General features: G+C 41.2%; 1 protein-coding gene across 7 annotated transcripts in view; it reads right to left on the bottom strand.

The window, feature by feature from the left end:
* The window catches only part of tanc1b (tetratricopeptide repeat, ankyrin repeat and coiled-coil containing 1b), a 120,518-nt gene that overhangs the window by 35,987 nt on the left and 64,481 nt on the right, over positions 1 to 20,050 (bottom strand). For 5 of the 7 annotated variants that reach the window (XM_061793065.1, XM_061793066.1, XM_061793070.1 and 2 more), the window contains 3 exons: positions 18,956 to 19,095; positions 13,561 to 13,732; positions 11,284 to 11,619 (listed from right to left, as the gene is read on the bottom strand). The exons of 1 other annotated variant lie outside the window; for it this stretch is intronic. In XM_061793065.1, the coding sequence (XP_061649049.1) occupies positions 11,284 to 11,619; positions 13,561 to 13,732; positions 18,956 to 19,095 (648 nt within the window). The remainder of the gene's footprint in view (positions 1 to 11,283; positions 11,620 to 13,560; positions 13,733 to 18,955; positions 19,096 to 20,050) is intronic. One more of the 7 variants, XM_061793069.1, reaches the window with a different exon arrangement.

The raw sequence follows: 20,050 nt of genomic DNA, 5'->3' as shown, positions 1-20,050 counted from the left end.
GCATCAACATGACAACAGATTTTAGGCAGAGTGCACACAAACCCTCACATTCTTCTTCCTTTCAGCCATTCCCAGTGTTTTTAATTTCAATACAAATGCTTCCGGCTAAACTGGCTGTAAACGACATGTTCTCCATGTCAACAATTGAAGTGACAAATAATCTGAAAAAGATTTAGGAGCAAACTTATTCCAGATGATGTCACATAGACTCATGCTGAAAGGTCCTAGATGGTCCTCTGAAACTTAGGCAACAGGATCTTTAGGGACTTAAATTAAGATTTGTATCATGCGCCCTTAGCAAGCGGAACAAAGTAACTTTAATGTTCATTTGTGGACCCTCGATAGAACGGACTAATAGGGGTAGGGGCCTGGGGGATCCTCCGATATAGCCGATTGTCCGTGACAATTTGAAGCACTGAGGCCATATGCACCCATAGTACTGTACAGTACAAAATTACTGTTTTGTAGGGGTTTTCATGACCTAAAACGGCAAGTACAGTAAAAAGTTATTGTAAATAAATATTTTAAAAAGCTTGAAAATATTTGAAAGTGTCACTTTTTATCCAAACTTACCACGACGGTGTGCTTGGTCATGGTGACATTGTTGACGTACTGTACTCATCATAGGCAAGTCGCTTTCATGAGCCTCAAGGAATTTGTTTACTTCCTAGTTCCAAATCCATTGCAAAAGGCAAACGGCTTGACAAGAAAAATAAAAATGAAAAAAAATTTGTTTTTTTAATTTTCTGTACCAAAAACAGCATGTTCCAGACTCCAGAGATTTGTGTTTGTATTCCTCAATGTTAACACTGCCGCCGTGCCGGCTTTCTTGCTCTGCGCTGCGACTCTATGTACAATAGACAATAGATATACAGGGATCTCGGATGTGTGTCTGAGACGCACAAAAATTAGTAGGGACGCATGAAGCATATTTAAACTGTGTCCGTTGACGTGTGGTTTAAGTCCTGCCCTCGGTGTGTGTGTGTGTTTGTGTTGGCAAAAAGCTTCCACACACAGCGAATCAAAAATACGAATCCTGCCTTGGTGCTACCCAATCAGAGGCAGAGTACAGCGGGTTATCATTCCACACAGTTTTTTCTAAATTCAATTAAATTAATACATTTTCATTGTCTGCCCCTCACCACGCAGCAAGCTGCTGGCAGAATGGAGTTTGCTCTGTAGATGCACACAACTGGGAAACTTTAGGTAAAGTTAACTATTTATTACATTCACTAGCCTGCAAGCTTACAAGCTGGGAAGCTAAGGGCTGGAGCTAAAAAGATCACTCAACCGCGGCGATATGATTAAATCGTCAGCGTCAGTTGAATGTGTGTTCCCCACGTACGCACACACACAGACACACACACAGACACGCGGGAAAGTTAACTGTTTATAAACATAACCACAGCGGCACACGTTATCAATATTCAGGCAGTAGTTAACTTACATAGTCTCACAGTGTAAAATGATCTATGGATATATCCATTATGACATGGCCGCCATGTAAATGCCCCACATTCAACATGGCCGCCACGTAGGCACAAGAGGCACGTCTTTTGGAATTGGAACTATTTTTTTGGTATATCTGTGACCCGGAAATATGTCAGTCCCATTCTGCCTGAACTGCGCCACAGTGCCAGTAAACAACAGTGGCCAATTCCGGAACTACAAGACTTTGTCAACGGCAGTTTAAGTGAAAAATAGCAACCATTTTTGGACACATTGTTCAGTTCCAACGGTCCGTTTTATCCGATAACCGTTACATCGGGGTCCGTTTTATCTACGTAGTTTTCAATGTTAAATGACTCCACACTGTGTCTGATGACACCAATCTGCAAATAAAGACAAGCACCCGTCTGGAAACGTGTCGCCTGTTGATTGAGCTGATGGACAGCAACACTGTATGAGACAGCTGGGAAGAGCACAAGGGCAGGTAGGGAGCAAATTGACTGAAAGGCAGAGAGACGACAGGAAAATCAAAACCAAAAATAACGCTTAACAACACAAGAATCCAAAACCCAGAGGCCAACACATGAAATAGATAGTATGAACATGACCACGCCATGTTTGCTCTGTATTTAACACAACCTTATTGTTAGTGTAATTATGAGCATGCTTCCGCAGCTGGCCTCATACAACCTTGCTGCTATCATATCCATGTTATGTGCATTCAATTTAGACTCTGCTAAAATAGTTGTCCCAAAGCTGCAAATTTTACTCTGGCCTTGTTCGTCTCCATGATGAATGGTTGAGATCTTAATCTCTCTCTTCCTGTGTGCACGTGTTTGTGGATCTGGTTTTGGATCGCCAAAGAACCCTGCTGTGCATAGTGATTCTGTTATATTTTATCTGCTCCTAGCATTTGTACAGTTCCTGTGTCTCGATTGTAAGATTATCCTAACCTGAGCATTGTAACATAGTTGGTTATTCTCCGTTTTAATGCGATTCAGACTTCTGTTAAACCTATTCTGTTACTGTACTGTAACCACCTAAGTACTTATTCTGGTGTTTCACTGCTCTACTTTTTCAGTTAATTTAGCGTTTTGCATGGGTTTTCTGTCCGCGAACAGCGGGGAAACCAGGGCGGATTGGTGACTGTTTGAAGTGGATGTACCTTTTAAAACACGATGCTGGCAGCCCCGTAGATCAAATGTGCTTAAAGCCATTTTCACACTGAGGCAGAGACAATGGCGTCATCAACAAGCGTTATCGCGATTGATTCGTAGAGTCCAAATCGATACCATAGGACAAATTTATACCACGTATACCTCGTGTGAATTACTATCAAAACTCGGTGTGCACCCGAGACAGCTTCAAAAGGTCTCTGTCCATTTTCAAGTTAACTCAACTTTCAAGTGTGGTTCAGTTCACTTTAACACACTGTTTAGTCAGATTACAACTTTATCCATATGCTTTTATTGGTCTGATGCTAAAAATGCTGAGTGAGCACCATGTATCTTTTCCAATTGCTGAGGATGGAGGGTTAGGGGTGAGGAAGAACTTTTTGGCAGATATGTAAAGCTAGGTTCTTGTGAGGGAAAAAAATACAGCTCTATAAACCCTCATGTCAACACTGACCTCTCATTTCTCAGCTTCTCTTTCCCCATACAGAGGTTATATTACCTTTACCTCTTATACGAGTGTGGAGGGAAAAAATATCTTGCAAGCCACAGAAAGTTGCAGATGACTGCTAAAAAGCCCAATACGTTCCCTCAGGATGTTGCAAAAAACAGACCGCACACCATATGTGAATCAAACAACAATCAGGCTGATGCCGAATACGTAACATTCAATCATCTTTCAAAAAACTGTCGGTGTAATACTTGGGGAATGTATTTTAGGAGAGCAAGGTATACCATTACCACTCCCAAATTAGGATACTTGGTCACGAAACAAAAATCTGCAGGTGAACTCCATGGCGAGCCAGTGATTCTGTGTGAGTGCATTAATGTACATTAATATCCCAAGGTCTGTCTACCATTGGTTGTTCATTGTTGAATAATGTGATTGCCATGGTGACACATGCTTACTCCTGTTGAAGGGCAGAATCAAAACCAGCGAGCACTACTTTATCAGAGCCTCAACCAGAGAAGCTGTCACAAACACTCAACTCTTCTCTTTTTCACTCTGTGGGTCAGTCACTTCCTCTCTGTAACATCCAACTAATTAATACTCTGTTCACCTATAAAAGGATAATAGAGGAAGCTGACATTAATACAAGTTTGATGAAAAGTTTAAAAAAGACAAGGCCCTCTTGGTTAGTTTTACCAATTTGTCTAGTCATTAACAGAAGCTAGTCTTCATATAATTTGAACAAATGAAATACAGAACAAATTGTGACTTACATCAGAGTGGTGTAAATTCAAAGAAAAAGTCCCTGTTTTCCCCAGCATCGAATGGGCCCGTATGCAAGTGGGGTTCAGCTCCTTAGCTAACTCTCGGGAGAAGACTGCCAGTGGATGAGCTCACTGAGGCCACAAAAGCAATTGCTGTGCCCCAGTGCTCCCATGCAGGCACACTGACAGCATTCAGCTGCTGAGTGGAAGGCTCGGCTGCCCTCACTCTCTCACTTGCAGTCGCTAAATGAATGCGACGCTTTGCAGAAGAGTGTCACCATGCCTGCCCTCACCACCATGTATTGTACTTCTGTACACAGTTCTGAAGGCTTGAATGAAGGCTGCGGAAGAGGGTGATCTGCTGGATGCGCCGATGAAAAAAAACAAGAACTCTGGTTTCCAGTGTTTGATCTCAGTTTGAAATGAGCAGAAAAGGTGTGGAATTAATCAATGGAGTCAGGTGAGGGTTTAGTGAGAGGCTTATGAAAGAGAAGACTGGGGGACAATTAAAAGGAGACAATTAAACAGTAAAGGCTCCAAAGCAGGATAAAACTACACATGGCCAACACTGATTATTAGAGGAGCTTCCCTCTCTAGTGATAAAGCATAAAGGTTACTTTTACGTGCTCTTTCGAAATTACACATTAAGCATGATAGAAATTTGTAATCCATCAAGTAATCTTCCTTGTTAGGCACGATTTTATACAGACCCAAAAATCTCCATCTCCTTTTCTGCTTTCTGTTGAAACCCACTTTTGATTCATTCCGGCCCTTGTCTGCAAGATAGCAAATGTAAGATCAGTGCTCAGGCAGAGAAACCATCTTCTTTCGTTCAGCTATTCCTACAGAACTACATTGTGACTTGAATTTTTATTATAGAGCAGCATTGTGATCAGATTCAAGTAAGACAGAAAGAGCAATAAATTAGCATGCAGGCTCCAAGGAGGACTGCTGATGAATAATTACAGTAACTCTACTCATTGCAGTGGTCGTGAATTTGGAGTTCAACCTAAATCCATTCATCCATTTATTTTTTTACACCGTGTATGTTCAGAACGGTCGCGGGTGTGCTGGAGCTGACTTTTGGTGAGAAACGGTACAACCAGGACTGGTCGCCATCAGATCGCAGTGGACATACTGTATAGACAAACAAGCATTCACAGCCACCAGCACACCAATGGACAATTTGGTCTTTAATGGACCTAACATGCACATTTTTCAAACGTGGGACATACTGTATTTTGGTTGAACTCCAGCCACTTTTTGGAATGTTCAACTTTTCAGGCTCCTCTGTATTTCTGCACATTTGCCTCTGTGTTGACAGCTGTGTGTTTGAAGTAATGCTCCATTAAGTGCTTTATTCTAATATTAGCCAAAGGAGGCTCCGATCTCCCGCAGGTTGTTGTGGATATACAAGTAGTTTTCTCTTAAAGCACGTTTTTTAAAATATGCGAATAAACCCGAGTACCCGGAGAACAGGCAAACACACGGGAAGGCTAGAATCTGGATTCAAACCTCCCACCTCAGAACTGTGAGGCGGCTTTGCTAACCACTCAGTGGCGCCCTTCAACCAAAATATTCAGGAGAAATGTGTTGTTGTAGTACACGTGACTCTGTAGTATACAGTATGTCTACGTCAACATTAAGTCGACGTTAAGAATACAATTTTGTCTACCTTTATGCAAGGTTGTATACTCTTCCACATTCATCACTGTTTGTTGCTCACGATCAAGGGTATAATATACAAATTTTATTATTTTTAAATATTATTTAACAGCCGTTGAGAATAGTATTGTAAATTGTTACCTCAAACATTGCCAGTAGTTAATAAATAAATAAATAAATAAATGTTTTGTGATTACATGGCCATCTATCCCAGCTGCCAGACTATAATATAACACAAGATGGATTTTCTATTCTATCATTACCATTTTTACATAACATCATCAGCTAATTAGCCAATGGACATTAAATCTGGGATAGGATCTGCCTTTAAAGTAGTATCTATATTAGTTGATGTGTATTTAATTCATGGAAACTGTGCAAAAAACCCTGTTTTTAACTTTTTTTTTTTTTTCACATGTACAGTATATATTTCCTATATTGATTAATTTACTTGCTTTTTTCTAAATGTCTTTTCTATTATTCAGGTTTAAATGAGAATTTCCCCACCATTGGGTTCAAATAAAATCTCAGCAATGTTTTGTAATCTTGTGAAATGTACACGGTTTAGATCCTCCCCAGTCCACTGGGTACCATCTAGCGGACTTAAGTAGGCTCTACTGTGACAGTGGTTAGTTGACAATGCGCCCCTTTAAGAGCCCTGCTATGGTGACATATAGACACAAAGAATTCTCAGAGAAAGGACATTTCATCAGATGTCACTGTGACCTTTTTTGGAAAGCTGGAGTTTTATTTGTGCCGTCTTTTCGGGAAACCACTTACAGAGCTCCGTGTCTCAGTCAATTCATGAAGTCCATGACAACGGCAATTTATCACAACACACTGATGATAAAGGCCTCTGTCTTTAAACAAGGTGACATTGTTTGGAATGACAACATTCATGGTCCAGCCAAAATTAAAATACTTTTGACTCATAATTCAGCAGCTTGTGGCGATTACTGCGTGATGTCCTTAAATACGTCACAGATCAGGTGAAGATGACTTCAGGCCTTGTAATAAAACACATATGGGAGCTGCATACAAAGCTGCATTCAAGACCTTACTTGTCAACAATCCACAGACATAACGAGATGCCGAGCAGGACAAAATATTCTAGCTCTGCTATAGTATCGTTATACACAATGTAGAAAACACTATACCTTGGAAAGGAAGAACAAGGAAATTGGAGTGAGCCTCATCCTGGGCAATACCACAAAGCTCTGCTGAATCGCTGAACACCACAGATGAACTGGAACATCATTCCGCTGCCCCTTGACCTCTTATACGCCATATACCTCAACGACAAGCGACTCACACTTAAATATGGGATTCCAGTGGCAAAAAAAATATGGCTCCTTGACTCTATCATCCTTTTAAAAAGCCGAAAGTCGAATATGTAATTCCAAATACCTACAGTATAATTAAGAGAATGGTCAACAGAGAATCTAGGGCAAGAAACTCAATTGGTCAGCAATGTAAAAGAAAAAAAAAGACTGCTATTTTTAGTGTGTGTGTGTGTGTGTGTTTCTAATCTTCAAGTAGCTACCTATTTTGATTTGTAATGAGCAGCATTGATTGGATCTAAGCAACCACTGAAAATGGGAAGCACCTGTGTGTCCAGCTATAAACAAAATAGCCCATATGTTACTGATTAATAATGCAAAGTACAATCTTCTGCATGCCAGTTTTGGTGCATGCAGAATCCACACACTCCTGAAGTTTCCTACAAGCTCTGGCAATAAATACAAGATGAACTGATTTAGCAAAATTGTTCAGAAGGCTTCATAGATATATTTGACTTTGCTTTGGTCCTATTCCATAGAGGCAGCATATGACTACAACACCTATATTTTAGTGATCCAAGGCATCATGAAGCAAAGATGGTTCTCATACAAATAATTTAATCGAGAGAATAGGTGCTGCCAGCCAGGAGGTGAAATATGAGGATTGAGACCCAAGACCACAGGTGCTGGTACTTACCTAGTGGAAATTGATGTGTTTCATCATGCTCAGCATGATCAAAGGTGATAAAATGTTATATAGCTGTCTGCACCACTGCAGAACTACAAAAAATACTTTCTCCTGTCAAGAACAAATAATTTTTGAGAAAAGGTACGCCTCAAAAGTCAAATTTGGGCTTATCACCCATGACATTATCAAGTCTTGAGCTCAGTATGTATCTAATAGCTTCACTCCACAAGTAGTTACTAAAGTTGACTTTTTTGTTTTTTGCGATGCCACCGCAGAAGGCTACCAGTGATGAAACAGGTAACGATAATCGATAAACATATACACAATAAGTCATATAGGAGTCGTAAATTTACCCCTCCCACACACTTAAAACACAAACTTATTACAATATACTTTTTAAACACATTGTAAGCGTATTTGAACACAACAAATGGTGTACCAACACATGTAGACAGACAATATAACAATACTCACAGGCATATATTCTTAATATTCTGTTAAAAAAGACTAATATTGCTGCGGCTTACTGAGGAGTTTTGACCAGTTCCATGTATTGCCGTAGGTCTGCATTATACTTCCCTTGGGTGGCCAAGATCCGCACACCAGAAGGAGCAGCATACTGTCCATTGAATGGAAGCAATAATATGTGACAAGAATAGTTTACTTCTTTCCATGTGACAAGAATAGTTTAATTCTTTACATACTATTTAATTATGTCATTACTCTTATGTTTTATACAGTACAATATCATAGAATACTATTTTCTCATTAAAAACAAATTACAAAAATGTTTGCTGTTTTTATGGGAGGCTGGAATCGATTAATAGTATTTATATTCATTTCAAAGGGGGAAAGATAATTTGAGGTGTGTTTTGAGTTACGAGCGTGGTCACGCAACAAATTAAACTTGAGGCACCGCTGCATACTAAGAAAATCCATAAGACCACTTAAAAAAATTAGCGAGCAAATGATGAACCATGATGAACCGCTATATAGCGGGAACCTGTATGAGCAAAATAATCAATTAAATAATGATAACATTAACAAATTAAAAGCCTTTCAGTACGTAGAGCCGTGCGTTGAAAAAACAAAGGTTTTTGTACATAAAACGAAGGAAGTAAAAACTGCACTGTCCTCACTAATTGCTTTACGATAGAACATATTCAAAATAGGATAGAACATATTCTATGTTAAGTACAATTCCTCCCAACTGAAACTTAATACAGCCCATCGTAATTGTGTGTAAATGAATCCGTCTTCCCATGTCCTTGATTTCCTTCCTAAGGACTTTGTCGCACAGTGTGAAATTTTAGGTGTGACTTGTGAAGGTACCCTAGAGGGCAATGCTGCATAACTATGACATAAGCCCATAAACTCTTGGTACACACACACACACAACGTCAATTAATGTCAAGAAGAGGTAAAAAGGTTCAGGACTCTTGGGACCACAAAAGAGTGAGTCAATGACAACCTTATAATTGCAATGTGGGCACAGTTTCAAATGATATGTGGGAAAAATATCCAGAATAAAATGTGTGCAAATGTTTTTTAGTCTAACTTTTCACTGGTGCCTCAGGCTGTCGGTCTGCTGTCATACTCAGCATGTGAACCAGTTCCTAGTGTGGATTAAGATGACCAGTGTGATATTTTATGCAGCGCTGTAAACTACCCTGCAGCAGTCCATAATTCGCATACTTACAGAATCAAACAATCATCCTATATTCAACGGAGAAGAATAACTTCTCAGAGTGTGGCCAATGCTTGACTCTCCTCTCCTCTGATGCTAAGCAAAACCATGACCGCCTGGTGATGACTTGATTACGGGCTGCAGACATTCATACATGAGTTGGGGCTTTTTAAAAATATGTTAAAATAGCAAACAAAACCCCAAGGTCAAACGCAGTAACAACAAAAATAGAGGGAAGCGGCAGGAGAGACCACTGGTGACTGAAGACGGGTGAGAGTGGGGGGCAAGGGGGGGGTAGCAAGGAATATCAACTGTCACAGCCGCGCACTCGGCCATAAAAAGGACGTTCCGAGGCAGGAATGCAGAACAGATCAGTCACACAGTGGTTTGCAGTAAGTCAAGGAACAAAACACAACAGATGCATAATCCTTATGCTGCACTACTGGCTGATACCGCAACTAAAATCCTCAGTTGACTTTACAGCTGCATGTCTGGTTTTTCTGTCCTGTCGCATTTCCTTTTACTGTACAAGAAGTTCCAACATACTTCCGTTTCAGCAACTTATCACAGCTACACTTGAACGTACCCATGAGACAAGTACGGCTCTACTTCAGTGCCAACATGAGCAAGGTTATTAGGCTACTGGGTCTCATGTAGTGCATACTGTTTTAACCAAGCAGCACAGTTGAGTTTAGGGCGTTCTTGTTATACAGTGCCCCTGCTATATTGCGGTTCATTATGAGTGCCCAAGCTATATGGCAGATTTTTAAAGCGATCAGTTTTTATGGGTTTTTACATACAGAAGCAAGTGCTGATTCTCATCCCAGCCACTTCACACTTGGGTGCGAACCGCTCCAGTGAGAATTGGAGATCACGGCTTGATGAAGCGAACAGAACCACATCATCTGCAAAAAGCAGAGATGCAATTCTGAAGTCACACCCTCTATGCCTCGGCTGCGCCTAGAAATTCTGTCCATAAAAGTTATGAACAGAATCGTTGACAAAGTGTAGCCTTGGTGGAGTCCAACCCTCACCAGAAACGACTCCGACTTACTGCTGGCAATGCGGACCAAGCTCTGACACCGGTCGTACAGGGACCGAACAGCCCGTATTAGTTCGGTACCCCATACTCCAGAAGCACCCCCCACAGGACTCCCCAAGGGACACGGTCGAACTCCTTCGCCAAATCCACAAAACACAGGTAGACTGGTTGGGCAAACTCCCATGCACCCTCGAGGACCCTGCAGAGGGTGTAGAGTTGGTCCACTGTTCCATGGCCAGGACGAAAACCACACTGCTCATCCTGAATCTGAGATTCGACTTCCAGACGGACCCTCCTCTCCAGCACCCGTGAGTAGACCTTACCAGGGAGGTTGGGGAGTGTGATCCCCCTGTAGTTGGAACACACCCTCCGGTCCCCCTTCTTAAAAAGGGAGACCACCACTCCAGTCTGCCAATCCAGAGGCACTGTCCCCGATGTCCACGCGATGTTGCAGAAGCGTGTCAACCAGGACAGCCCAACAACATCCAGAGCCTTTAAGAACTTTGGACGAATCTCATCCACCCCCAGGGCCTTGCCACCGAGGAGCTTTTTAACCACCTTGGTGGCCTCAACCCCAGAGATAGGAGATCCCGCCTCAGAGAACCCAGACTCTGCTTCCTCATGGGAAGGCGTGTCGGTGGAATTTAGGAGTTCTTCGAAGTCTTCTCCCCACCGACTCACAACGTCCCGAGTCGAGGTCAGCAGCGCCCCATCCCCGCTATACACAGTGTTGATGGTGCACTACTTCCTCCTCCAGAGACGCGGGATGGTGGACCAGAATTTCCTCAAAGTCAAAGTCAAAGTCATTTCCGGAAGTCTTTCTCCATGGCCTCACTGAACTCCTCCCATGCCCGTGTTTTTGCTTCAGCGACCACCAAAGCTGCATTCTGCTTGGCCAGCCGGTACCCATTAGCTGCCTCAGGTTGGGAATCACTGGTCTACAAACATAGCTGACAGTTATTGCCATCCTGCCTACATACACTGATCAAGATTTACTGATCTGAATCGTACCACGACAAACTGAACTAAACTGTAGAAGTAAATATGATGGTGGCTCCTAAATAGAAAAATAAAAAGAGTTTTACCTGCAACAGAGTTGGGCCTTGGCATCATTAGAAGAGAGGATGTCTGTTGTGAGTATTGATTTGGTCCCTCAGACATGTGACATGGTGGTTGTGGAGGTCCTATTGCCGATGCCGACACGCTACTGTGCTGCTGCAGCTGCTGGTCTGTTCTGGCAGTGGTGTCGGCGGGTGTGGCGGAAGCACCGTTGGAGTCTTCCTCTGCCACAGGAGAGCAGGTGTCAGCCCGCATCGTCTGCGCCAGTCCATGGCGACCGTTGCCTCTCAGGCTGCCATCCTTGCTCCACTCCAGGCTGGAGCCGCTGCGGTCATCATTTTCCGAGGAACTGGTGATGGTGGCTGGGATTGGGCAGATGTAGAGAAGAAATTGTGTATGTGTACATGCTGGTAAAACATTCTTCTCCAAAACCAATTTTGTATTGTTTCAACAATTATCAGTAGAGGGATCCAATCAACTACACCAAAGAATGGATGTCCAGTGGTGCCTTGAGCTACGAATTTAATTCGTTCCATGACCACGCTAGGAACTCATATCGAAAATCATCTTTCCCCATTGAAATGAATGGTAATGCCATTAATCTGTTGCACCACTGTGTTCAAGTATCCGTTGCTTAAAGGGTTTCAAGACTGAGCCATCAATGCTATTTGGTAGCCTTGTCCTTCGTGTTTTGACTTTACTACTATATGTGGTTGTATTAAATACACAATATGTAACTGTCTTATGTATAGTTTGACAGTACACTTCAACTAGGAGTGGCAATAAAAAGATTGAAGCCTCTTTTTTAAAAAAATATTCACTAACTTCCAGATTGCTGCTTGTGGTGAAGTGAGTTGAGTTCACTGCCACCATACAACACTCGTATTTCAATTTTTTGCTCATACGTCAAAGTATAAAATAGGCATGTCACTTGTAACTGAAGGCACTGTTGTACTTTGAAATGGGAGAATCTCTCTAAATGTTACAAATGCCTGCTTTCTTGACATTCTTCTAGTGATGAGAATAATGCTGCCTGGAGGTGTTTTTGCTATAGCGGAGGTCATCATGGATGTAGTGCATTTACCAAAGCATATGTCACACTGTTTTATTGGGTACAGACAGGTCATGAGAAGAAATCTTTTAAGCTTCAAAGGCCAGCTCAGCCTTCCACACTATCCAAATTCTGAGTCAAGGGACCATACTAACATGAGGACAGGCAACTGGTCACGTCAAAATCAATACAAAAGGGTGGTGACCATGTTTTAGTGACCACAGCATTAATCTTTGATCATACAAAACTATCAATAGTCTCACCACTTAGAGATGGTTGCGGTCAGTTGTAAATATCCCACTTCAGTTGTCTCAATACGAAACAGACCAAAACTATATTTCAAAGTCTCTGTAATTCCACCAAGGCGATTAATCTGACTTTGCTAAATCAGATTAATGTGCTTTTGAAATTCAGAGTCTGAGCAAAAAAATCAAAAGGGTAAGAACCGGTAATCGCAAGAATCAAGAATCTGACTACTGGAAACAACCTACCATTGTTTTGTTTTCCCATGTTCTGGTTTCCTTATAGAGAAAGATGTGATGTTGTTCAGAAATGTCATAAAAATCCTCTCACCAGATTTAACAAAAATTGAAGAAGCTCTATGCACACCAACTATAAATGTTACCCGACAGCATGTCTCTTCCTGGCCAGTTGCCATGACTGGTGTGTATTATATGGCAGAATCCATAAATTATTTATCAGCCTGCTATGAATTGCTCTGGGGAGACAGGATGACAGACTCATGCTAATTGTGCTCTTTGAAGACTGTAGACGCTGCCGTATTAAAAATCCAAACTGTTGTGTTATGTCGTTTGCTCTGCCGGACCATCATCTGTTTTGTCCACTGAGCTTAGTAAGATTGGTACTCGGCATCCCGACATGGTCCTAAAGTTTGCTAGTGATTTCTCCACCTTAATATTCAACATGTAGTTTAAAAATCAATGAAACGTCAACAGCGGGTGTAGAAGCAGAGTGATAATCGCAAGTAGCATCTCTGTGGATGCAATACACTGCATAAAAATAAGAGTGAAAGGTCAACAGCCTGTAATTGTAAGAGTTTTAAGTCTGCAACACATCTGACAAATCACTGACTAGAAAGACATTTTTGTTATTGCTTATTGCTATTACACATATAATAACCAGCAATTTTTTTCAGCACGTCTATCACGTCTTCTGACAAAGAGTCCGATGCATTTTCTGGCTCTCACTGTCAAATATATTTTCAGAACGAATACAAAGGAGCCCCTGTTACCTATGATTCCGCTATCCTTACTCTCGAGCGTGGAGCTCGGGCTGGTGATGGTCCCACAGGGGCTGGTGTGGCTTAGAGCGGGTCGGCTCGTGGTGCTGTTGAGTGTGGAACACGGGCTGTCTGTGGAGGGCGATGCGGTGCTGCTGGTCAGTGTGGAGCAGGGGCTGATACCCTGGTTTTTCACAGAGCACAGGGAATGAGAGAAAGTTGATGATTAAACAGGGAACGTGTCCAGCAAATTGACTTACCAAGTGGAACAATGTACTGGAGCATTTTTATGAGTACGAGTAAAGACATACGGTATTGGCACCGACAAATCCACCTTGAAATATTTCTTGCACTGTATGTTGTTTTAATTGTATTTTAAATTTTCACTTTGTTTTAAATGTTAATAAGCTGTTTTTTCTTTGTTTTTAAATGATTTTAAACATGTAAAGCATATTGAGTTACCTTGTGTATGAAATGTGCTATATACAGTAAATAAATTTGCTTTGCTTTGCTTTGCTTTACAAATAACACCATAAAACTTTGCAATTGATGTGGACCAAGGTGTATCAAGTGTTAACAGAGACATCACCTAAATGTGTCTGTTGCGTGATTCAAGGAGAGGAGGTGATTGGAGCTGTGAGATAGGAAAGAGTAACTGCAGCATTAATAAATAAATAAATTTTAAAAAGACCTTAGCAATGCAGCTTTGAGACAGGGCTAACCCACAACTAATACGGTGACTGAATCCATGCTGCCCTATGCAGCAGTGGAGGATGCAGCATATAATTTGGTGCAGAAGAAAATGAACAGAGCAGCACTTATATATTCCTGCTTCACTTAATATGCAACAGAAAGGATGGCGCTATTTCACAAAGTATGAGAAAGTCTGGTTAACAACAATACAGATGTTAAAGAGGACCATTGTTCTGTGCTTCACTGATTCAAACACAAAGAAAACATAGGTAGGTCAATATGTATGTACAACCCCAAATACAATAAAGTTGGGACGTTGTGTTAAACAAATAAAAACAGAATACAATGATTTGCAAATCATGTCCAACCTATATTTAATTGAATACACTACAAAGACAAGATATTTAATGTTCAAACTGATAAACTTAATCATTAACTTAGAATTTTATGGCTGCTACACATTCCAAAAAAGCTGGGACAGGTGGCAAAAAAGACTGAGAAAGTTGACGAATGCTCATCAAACACCTGTTTGGAACATCCCACAGGTGAACAGGCTACTTTGGAACAGGTGGGTGCCATGATTGCGTATAAAAGGAGCTTCCCTGAATTGCTCAGTCATTCACAAGCAAAGATGGGGCGGGGTTCACCTCTTTGTGAACAAGTGCGTGAGAAAATAGTCAGTTTAAGGACAATGTTCCTCAACATACAAATGCAAGCAATTTAGGGATTTCATCATCTACGGTCCATAATATCATCAAAAGGTTCAGAGAATCTGGAGAAATCACTGCATGTAAGCGGCAAGGCCGAAACCCAATATTGAATGCCCGTGACCTTCGATGCCTCATGCGGCACTGCATCGAAAACCGACATCAATGTGTAAAGGATATCACCACATGGGCTCAGGAACACTTCAGAAAACCAATGTCAGTAAATACAGCTCAGCGCTACATCCGTAAGTGAAACTTGAAACTCTACTATGCAAAGCAAAAGCCATTTATCAACAACACCCAGAAACGCCGCCGGCTTGTCTGGGCCTAAGCTCATCTAAGATGGACTGATGCAAAGTGGAAAAGTGTTCTGTGGTCCGACGAGTCCACATTTCAAATTGTTTGTGGAAATTGTGGATGCCGTGTCCTCCAGGCCAAAGAGGAAAAGAACCATCCGGACGCAAAGTTCAAAAGCCAGCATCTGCGATGGTACGGGGCTGTGTTAGTGCCAATGGCATGGGTAACTTACACATCTGTGAAGGCACCATTAATGCTGAAAGGTACATACAGGTTTTGGAGAAACATATGCTGCCATCCAAGCAACGTCGTTTTCATGGACGCCCCTGCTTATTTCAGCAAGACAATGCCAAACCACATTCTGCACGTGTTACAACAGTGTGGCTTCGTAGTAAAGAGTGCAGGTACTAGACTGGCTTGCCTCCAGTCCAGACCTGTCTCCCATTGAAAATGTGTGGTGCATTATGAAGCGTAAAATACGACAACGGAGACCCCGGACTGTTGAACAGCTGAAGCTGTACATCAAGCAAGAATGGGAACTAATTCCACCTAGAAAGCTTCAACAATTAGTGTCCTCAGCTCCCAAACATTTATTGAATGTTGTTAAAAGAAAAGGTGATGTAACACAGTGCTAAACATGACCCTGTCCCAGCTATTTTGGAACGTGTTGCAGTCATAAAATTCAAAGTTAATGATTATTTGCTAAAAACAATTAAGTTTATCAGTTTGAACATTAAATATATTGTCTTTGTTGTTTAACACAACGTCCCAACTTCATTCGAATTGGGGTTGTACAATACAAGTATTTCAACAGTTTGTGATGTAGTTCCACCCCTACGAGATACCCCTATTTGTATTTAAATTGGTTGTATTTAAGTCGAAAGAATCGGGACGCACTATTGTCTATGCCTATTGCAGAAAAGTCATAACTACAGTAAATATTTGTATGAAAAAGGATTACATTAAAAACAGTAAGTATGGCGGTAACTGAGCATGCCTGAACGTCATTTGTCAGGACTGGCAAACTAACCATAAGGTCAGTATATGGAACCCATGACAGAAAGAATTAACAGTTTGGGCCCATATGGAGATCTGTTACGACCATACAAAATCTGAACATGATCCAAATGAAACTTTGACATGAGAAAAAAAATCTCTTGAGCAGATCCAAATGTATCCCTTGAGTTCCCCAGGTGGGATTCAATAATATAAAACCAATCAAGGTTTTGGTGAATCATTCCACAGCTGCTAAACCTCAACTAATAAGCACTGCCAGTCAAAACACAATTTGGAAGCTAAATTGAGGATGAGTGGTGAATGATAATGGTGAATAATGAAGTTCATTACTGATTGAGATCATGCAGGAAAAACACACAAATGCTTGACAAAAGATGACACACTTGTATGCCTGGGTGAATCAAAATACGTCTTGAGAAAAGTTCACCTGTTTTTAAAAATATCTGCTTTGTAGAACAAATGGCATGTTGCCCAGGCCACTGAGCATGTGTGACAACCATACAGCAGCTGCATGACAACCATAACAATCTGAATCTATGCGGGTTATCCAGTTCAACCACTGCTTTTGACAAGTATTCTAAGTCTTTACAAAACACTGTAAGCTTGTAAGAACGTCCTAGCCACAAACACTTAAAATTTGCAACGGTCCAAATCCATCCATCCATCCATTTTCTATAGTGCTTGTCCTCATTAGGGTCGTGGAGCAGCTGGAGCCTATCCCAACTGATTTGGGCAAGAGGCGGGTTACACCCTTGACTGGTCGCCAGCAAATCGCAGGGCACAACACTACACTGATTACTAAACTTAATCAAAATGAACTGGACAACTGTTTCTGGGTGTCTTTAGTATTTTGCACCAAATAGCTTTTAAATGAAGATCTTGTTTTATCTATTGGTAATGGGCACTTGAAGCTGATTTTGAATATGGCCGCTGGCCAATGAAAAGCACACATCTCCCAAATTTTGTGAGTTCCCCTTTCATCTGAAAAAAAAGAACAATTATTACTATCACTATACTGCTATGTACTGTTCACAGCCATTTCTGTACGTTGTACGTGTACTTCAAGTTTCATGTTTTGATCTTTAAAATTACTTTTCGAACGATCAAATAAGGGATGGCAGAATCTCTCGCTAAATATTCGTAGCTCCTGTTACCATGGCAGTGCTGTAAAATAATTATGATGCCGATGCGTGAATGTAGCTCAACTTCCCTTAGCTGATGTCAAGTAGTTGAGACGGAATCAACCTCTAACTGGTTGCAATCCAGGAATGCTGATCAAACCATTAGGTAACAGTGATCTGTGATTCTTGATTTGAGAGTGTTAAAAAAAAGTAAAAAAAAGAGGCTTCAAACTGTTTATTGTCACTCCTAGTTGAAGCCAAACTACACAAAACAGAGAATTACACATTGTAAATTTGAAACAATCACATAGCTTCAGCTTTAGCTAACAAGCCTATTTGGCTTAAAGCTAACAAACAATGCAAAACACCAACGACTGGCTAACGAATAGCATTGGTGTTGCAGGGCTATAACCCTTTATGCGACGTATATTTGAATACAAACGGTTAAGCAACACATGTACAAGGCAATATAACATAAATACGATATAACACTCAAAGGCATATATTCATTATCCTTTACGACGAACAACTAATACCACCAGTATTACTGCAGCGAACTGAAGAGTGACCATCTCCGTGTATGTCTGTATTATACTACCCCTAGGAAGCCACGCTGTGCACACCAGAAGGTGCAGCACAATGCCCATTAAAATGAGGCACAAAATGTGTCAAAAACTGCTTAATTTCTTTACTTTCTATTTTATGTTGTCATTGCTGATTGTTTATATAAAGTGTATTATTCAGATTACTATTTTTCTTACTAAAAACACATTATATAAATTTTTGTAGGGGCTGGAACAGATTAATTTCCATTTATTCAATGGGGAAGGATGATTGTGTTTTGAGTTAAAAGCGCGGTCGAGAAACAAATTAAACTTATATCTCAAGGCACCACTCAGTGTAAAAAACACAATGCTCTGTTTAGCTACACAGTTTTAATAGTTTATGCAGAGGACCACAGAGACTCTCATTATGTAAAAAGTCAACATCGCTACCCTCATCTTATGTCAATATGTATAAAAGTTGTTCCATGACTTCTATAAAGCTCATTCCTGCTCCAAAACATTGCCAATACCGTTGATAAAGACTGCATATAGGGAGTATCATGCTAGACTTTGCTTCTCACACAACTCTTAATTAGCGAAGCCAACCAAACTGAACCTCATGACCACCAACATAACTATTTCTGGACCGAGGCTCAGACACTGTTGTTACATACTCAAGAGCCCCTGGGACAACACTCAAGTTACTGACACACACACACAACACTGAAAAGCTGGTACTGAAATAAAGCTATATACAGCAATCTCAAACATTTGTTTGTTGGAGTGGATAAAAGTCAAGAGGAGGCACTTACATTCCCATCCAAAGATAATACAAAGCGGGGTTAAAAGGAATCAAGCGGGGGGGGGGGGGAATCCTCTGAAACCACTGCCACAAGTCCTCTCTCCTCTTCTGTCATCCTCTCCCTCGCTCTCTCTCTTTTCCTTTATATCTCTCTATCTCTGTGCTGCAGCGGTGGGCGCAGCTGCTGCTCGAACAAGGGGGGAGGAGTTGGAGAAAATCAAATACCTTCTTTTCATTCTTGTCATCCATAGGTATGCGCGCCGAACCCGGGATGCCTTCTCCCAGTAAGAAGCCCAGCCTTGTCATCAGTTCTTGGGTGGCGGGGGAGGAGGAGGAGGAGCTTGGCTGTTTCTCCACTTGCCGCTCTAGAGGACGAGGGGTGAGAAAGAAAGAGAGAGAGAGAAAGAGAGAGAGAGAGAGAGAGAGAGAGAGAGAGAGAGAGAGAGAGAGAGAGAGAGAGGCTCAATGTTAGCTTGACTCCCACTGGGACACTGCGTGCCATGCTCCCCTGAGTGCTGCTGCCAAAAGCTGTACTCTGCACCATCCAGCTGTTGATCAGGTGCTGCACACCCCGAGAGGGAGGACGAGCACTGGATTTTGTGGTGTGACTGTGTGTGTGTGTGTGTGTGTGTGTGTTTGCTTTCCAGGGCTTTCTGCTTGTTTACAGCGCTCATGCATAGAATCTCTGAATATCAATCAGTGGACAGTGGCAACACAGCAATCTGTTTTTTCGGTGTTTTTCAGCCTGCTATTTGAAACAATTTTACCCTAAAATAATAGTTTCAAAACCACCTAGATGTTGCACCAAATCAATTTCCAAAATAGAGTGTCTACAGTGGAACCTTCACCATCCGCAATCTCAACCTGTGAAGCAGAACTAATGAGTCTAATATTAATATGTGGAAAACAAAACGGTCTCTACTTTCAAAGACAAATACAGTCATATACACTTGGGTTGCATCTATCTTATCTATTATTAACTGTCAAACAACTCCAACATTAAATAAATCACAAATGCAGTGTCAAACATTTAAACACATACAGTATAACACTGTACCTTGTAATTACAAGGAACAGTTAGCTTAAAAGCTAACTTAGCAGTTAAGGATGTACTGAAACTGAGTACTTGCATTTGAGTACTCACTGATACCAGGTACTGATATTTGATAATGCCAATACTGTCTTGCAATTGTAATGAAAATGTGTTTTATTTTAACCAAATATTGTTCAAAACACAAACTTTTCTTGAACATTGCAAATAACACTTTTTAGAGTAACAAATTGTCATTACTGACTTTTTAACATCCAACTGCATGTTTT

The sequence above is a fragment of the Phyllopteryx taeniolatus genome, chromosome 12 (assembly GCF_024500385.1).
Source record: "Phyllopteryx taeniolatus isolate TA_2022b chromosome 12, UOR_Ptae_1.2, whole genome shotgun sequence".
NCBI classification, from domain to species: Eukaryota; Metazoa; Chordata; class Actinopteri; order Syngnathiformes; family Syngnathidae; genus Phyllopteryx; species Phyllopteryx taeniolatus.
This window is presented reverse-complemented; position numbering and strand designations above follow the sequence as displayed.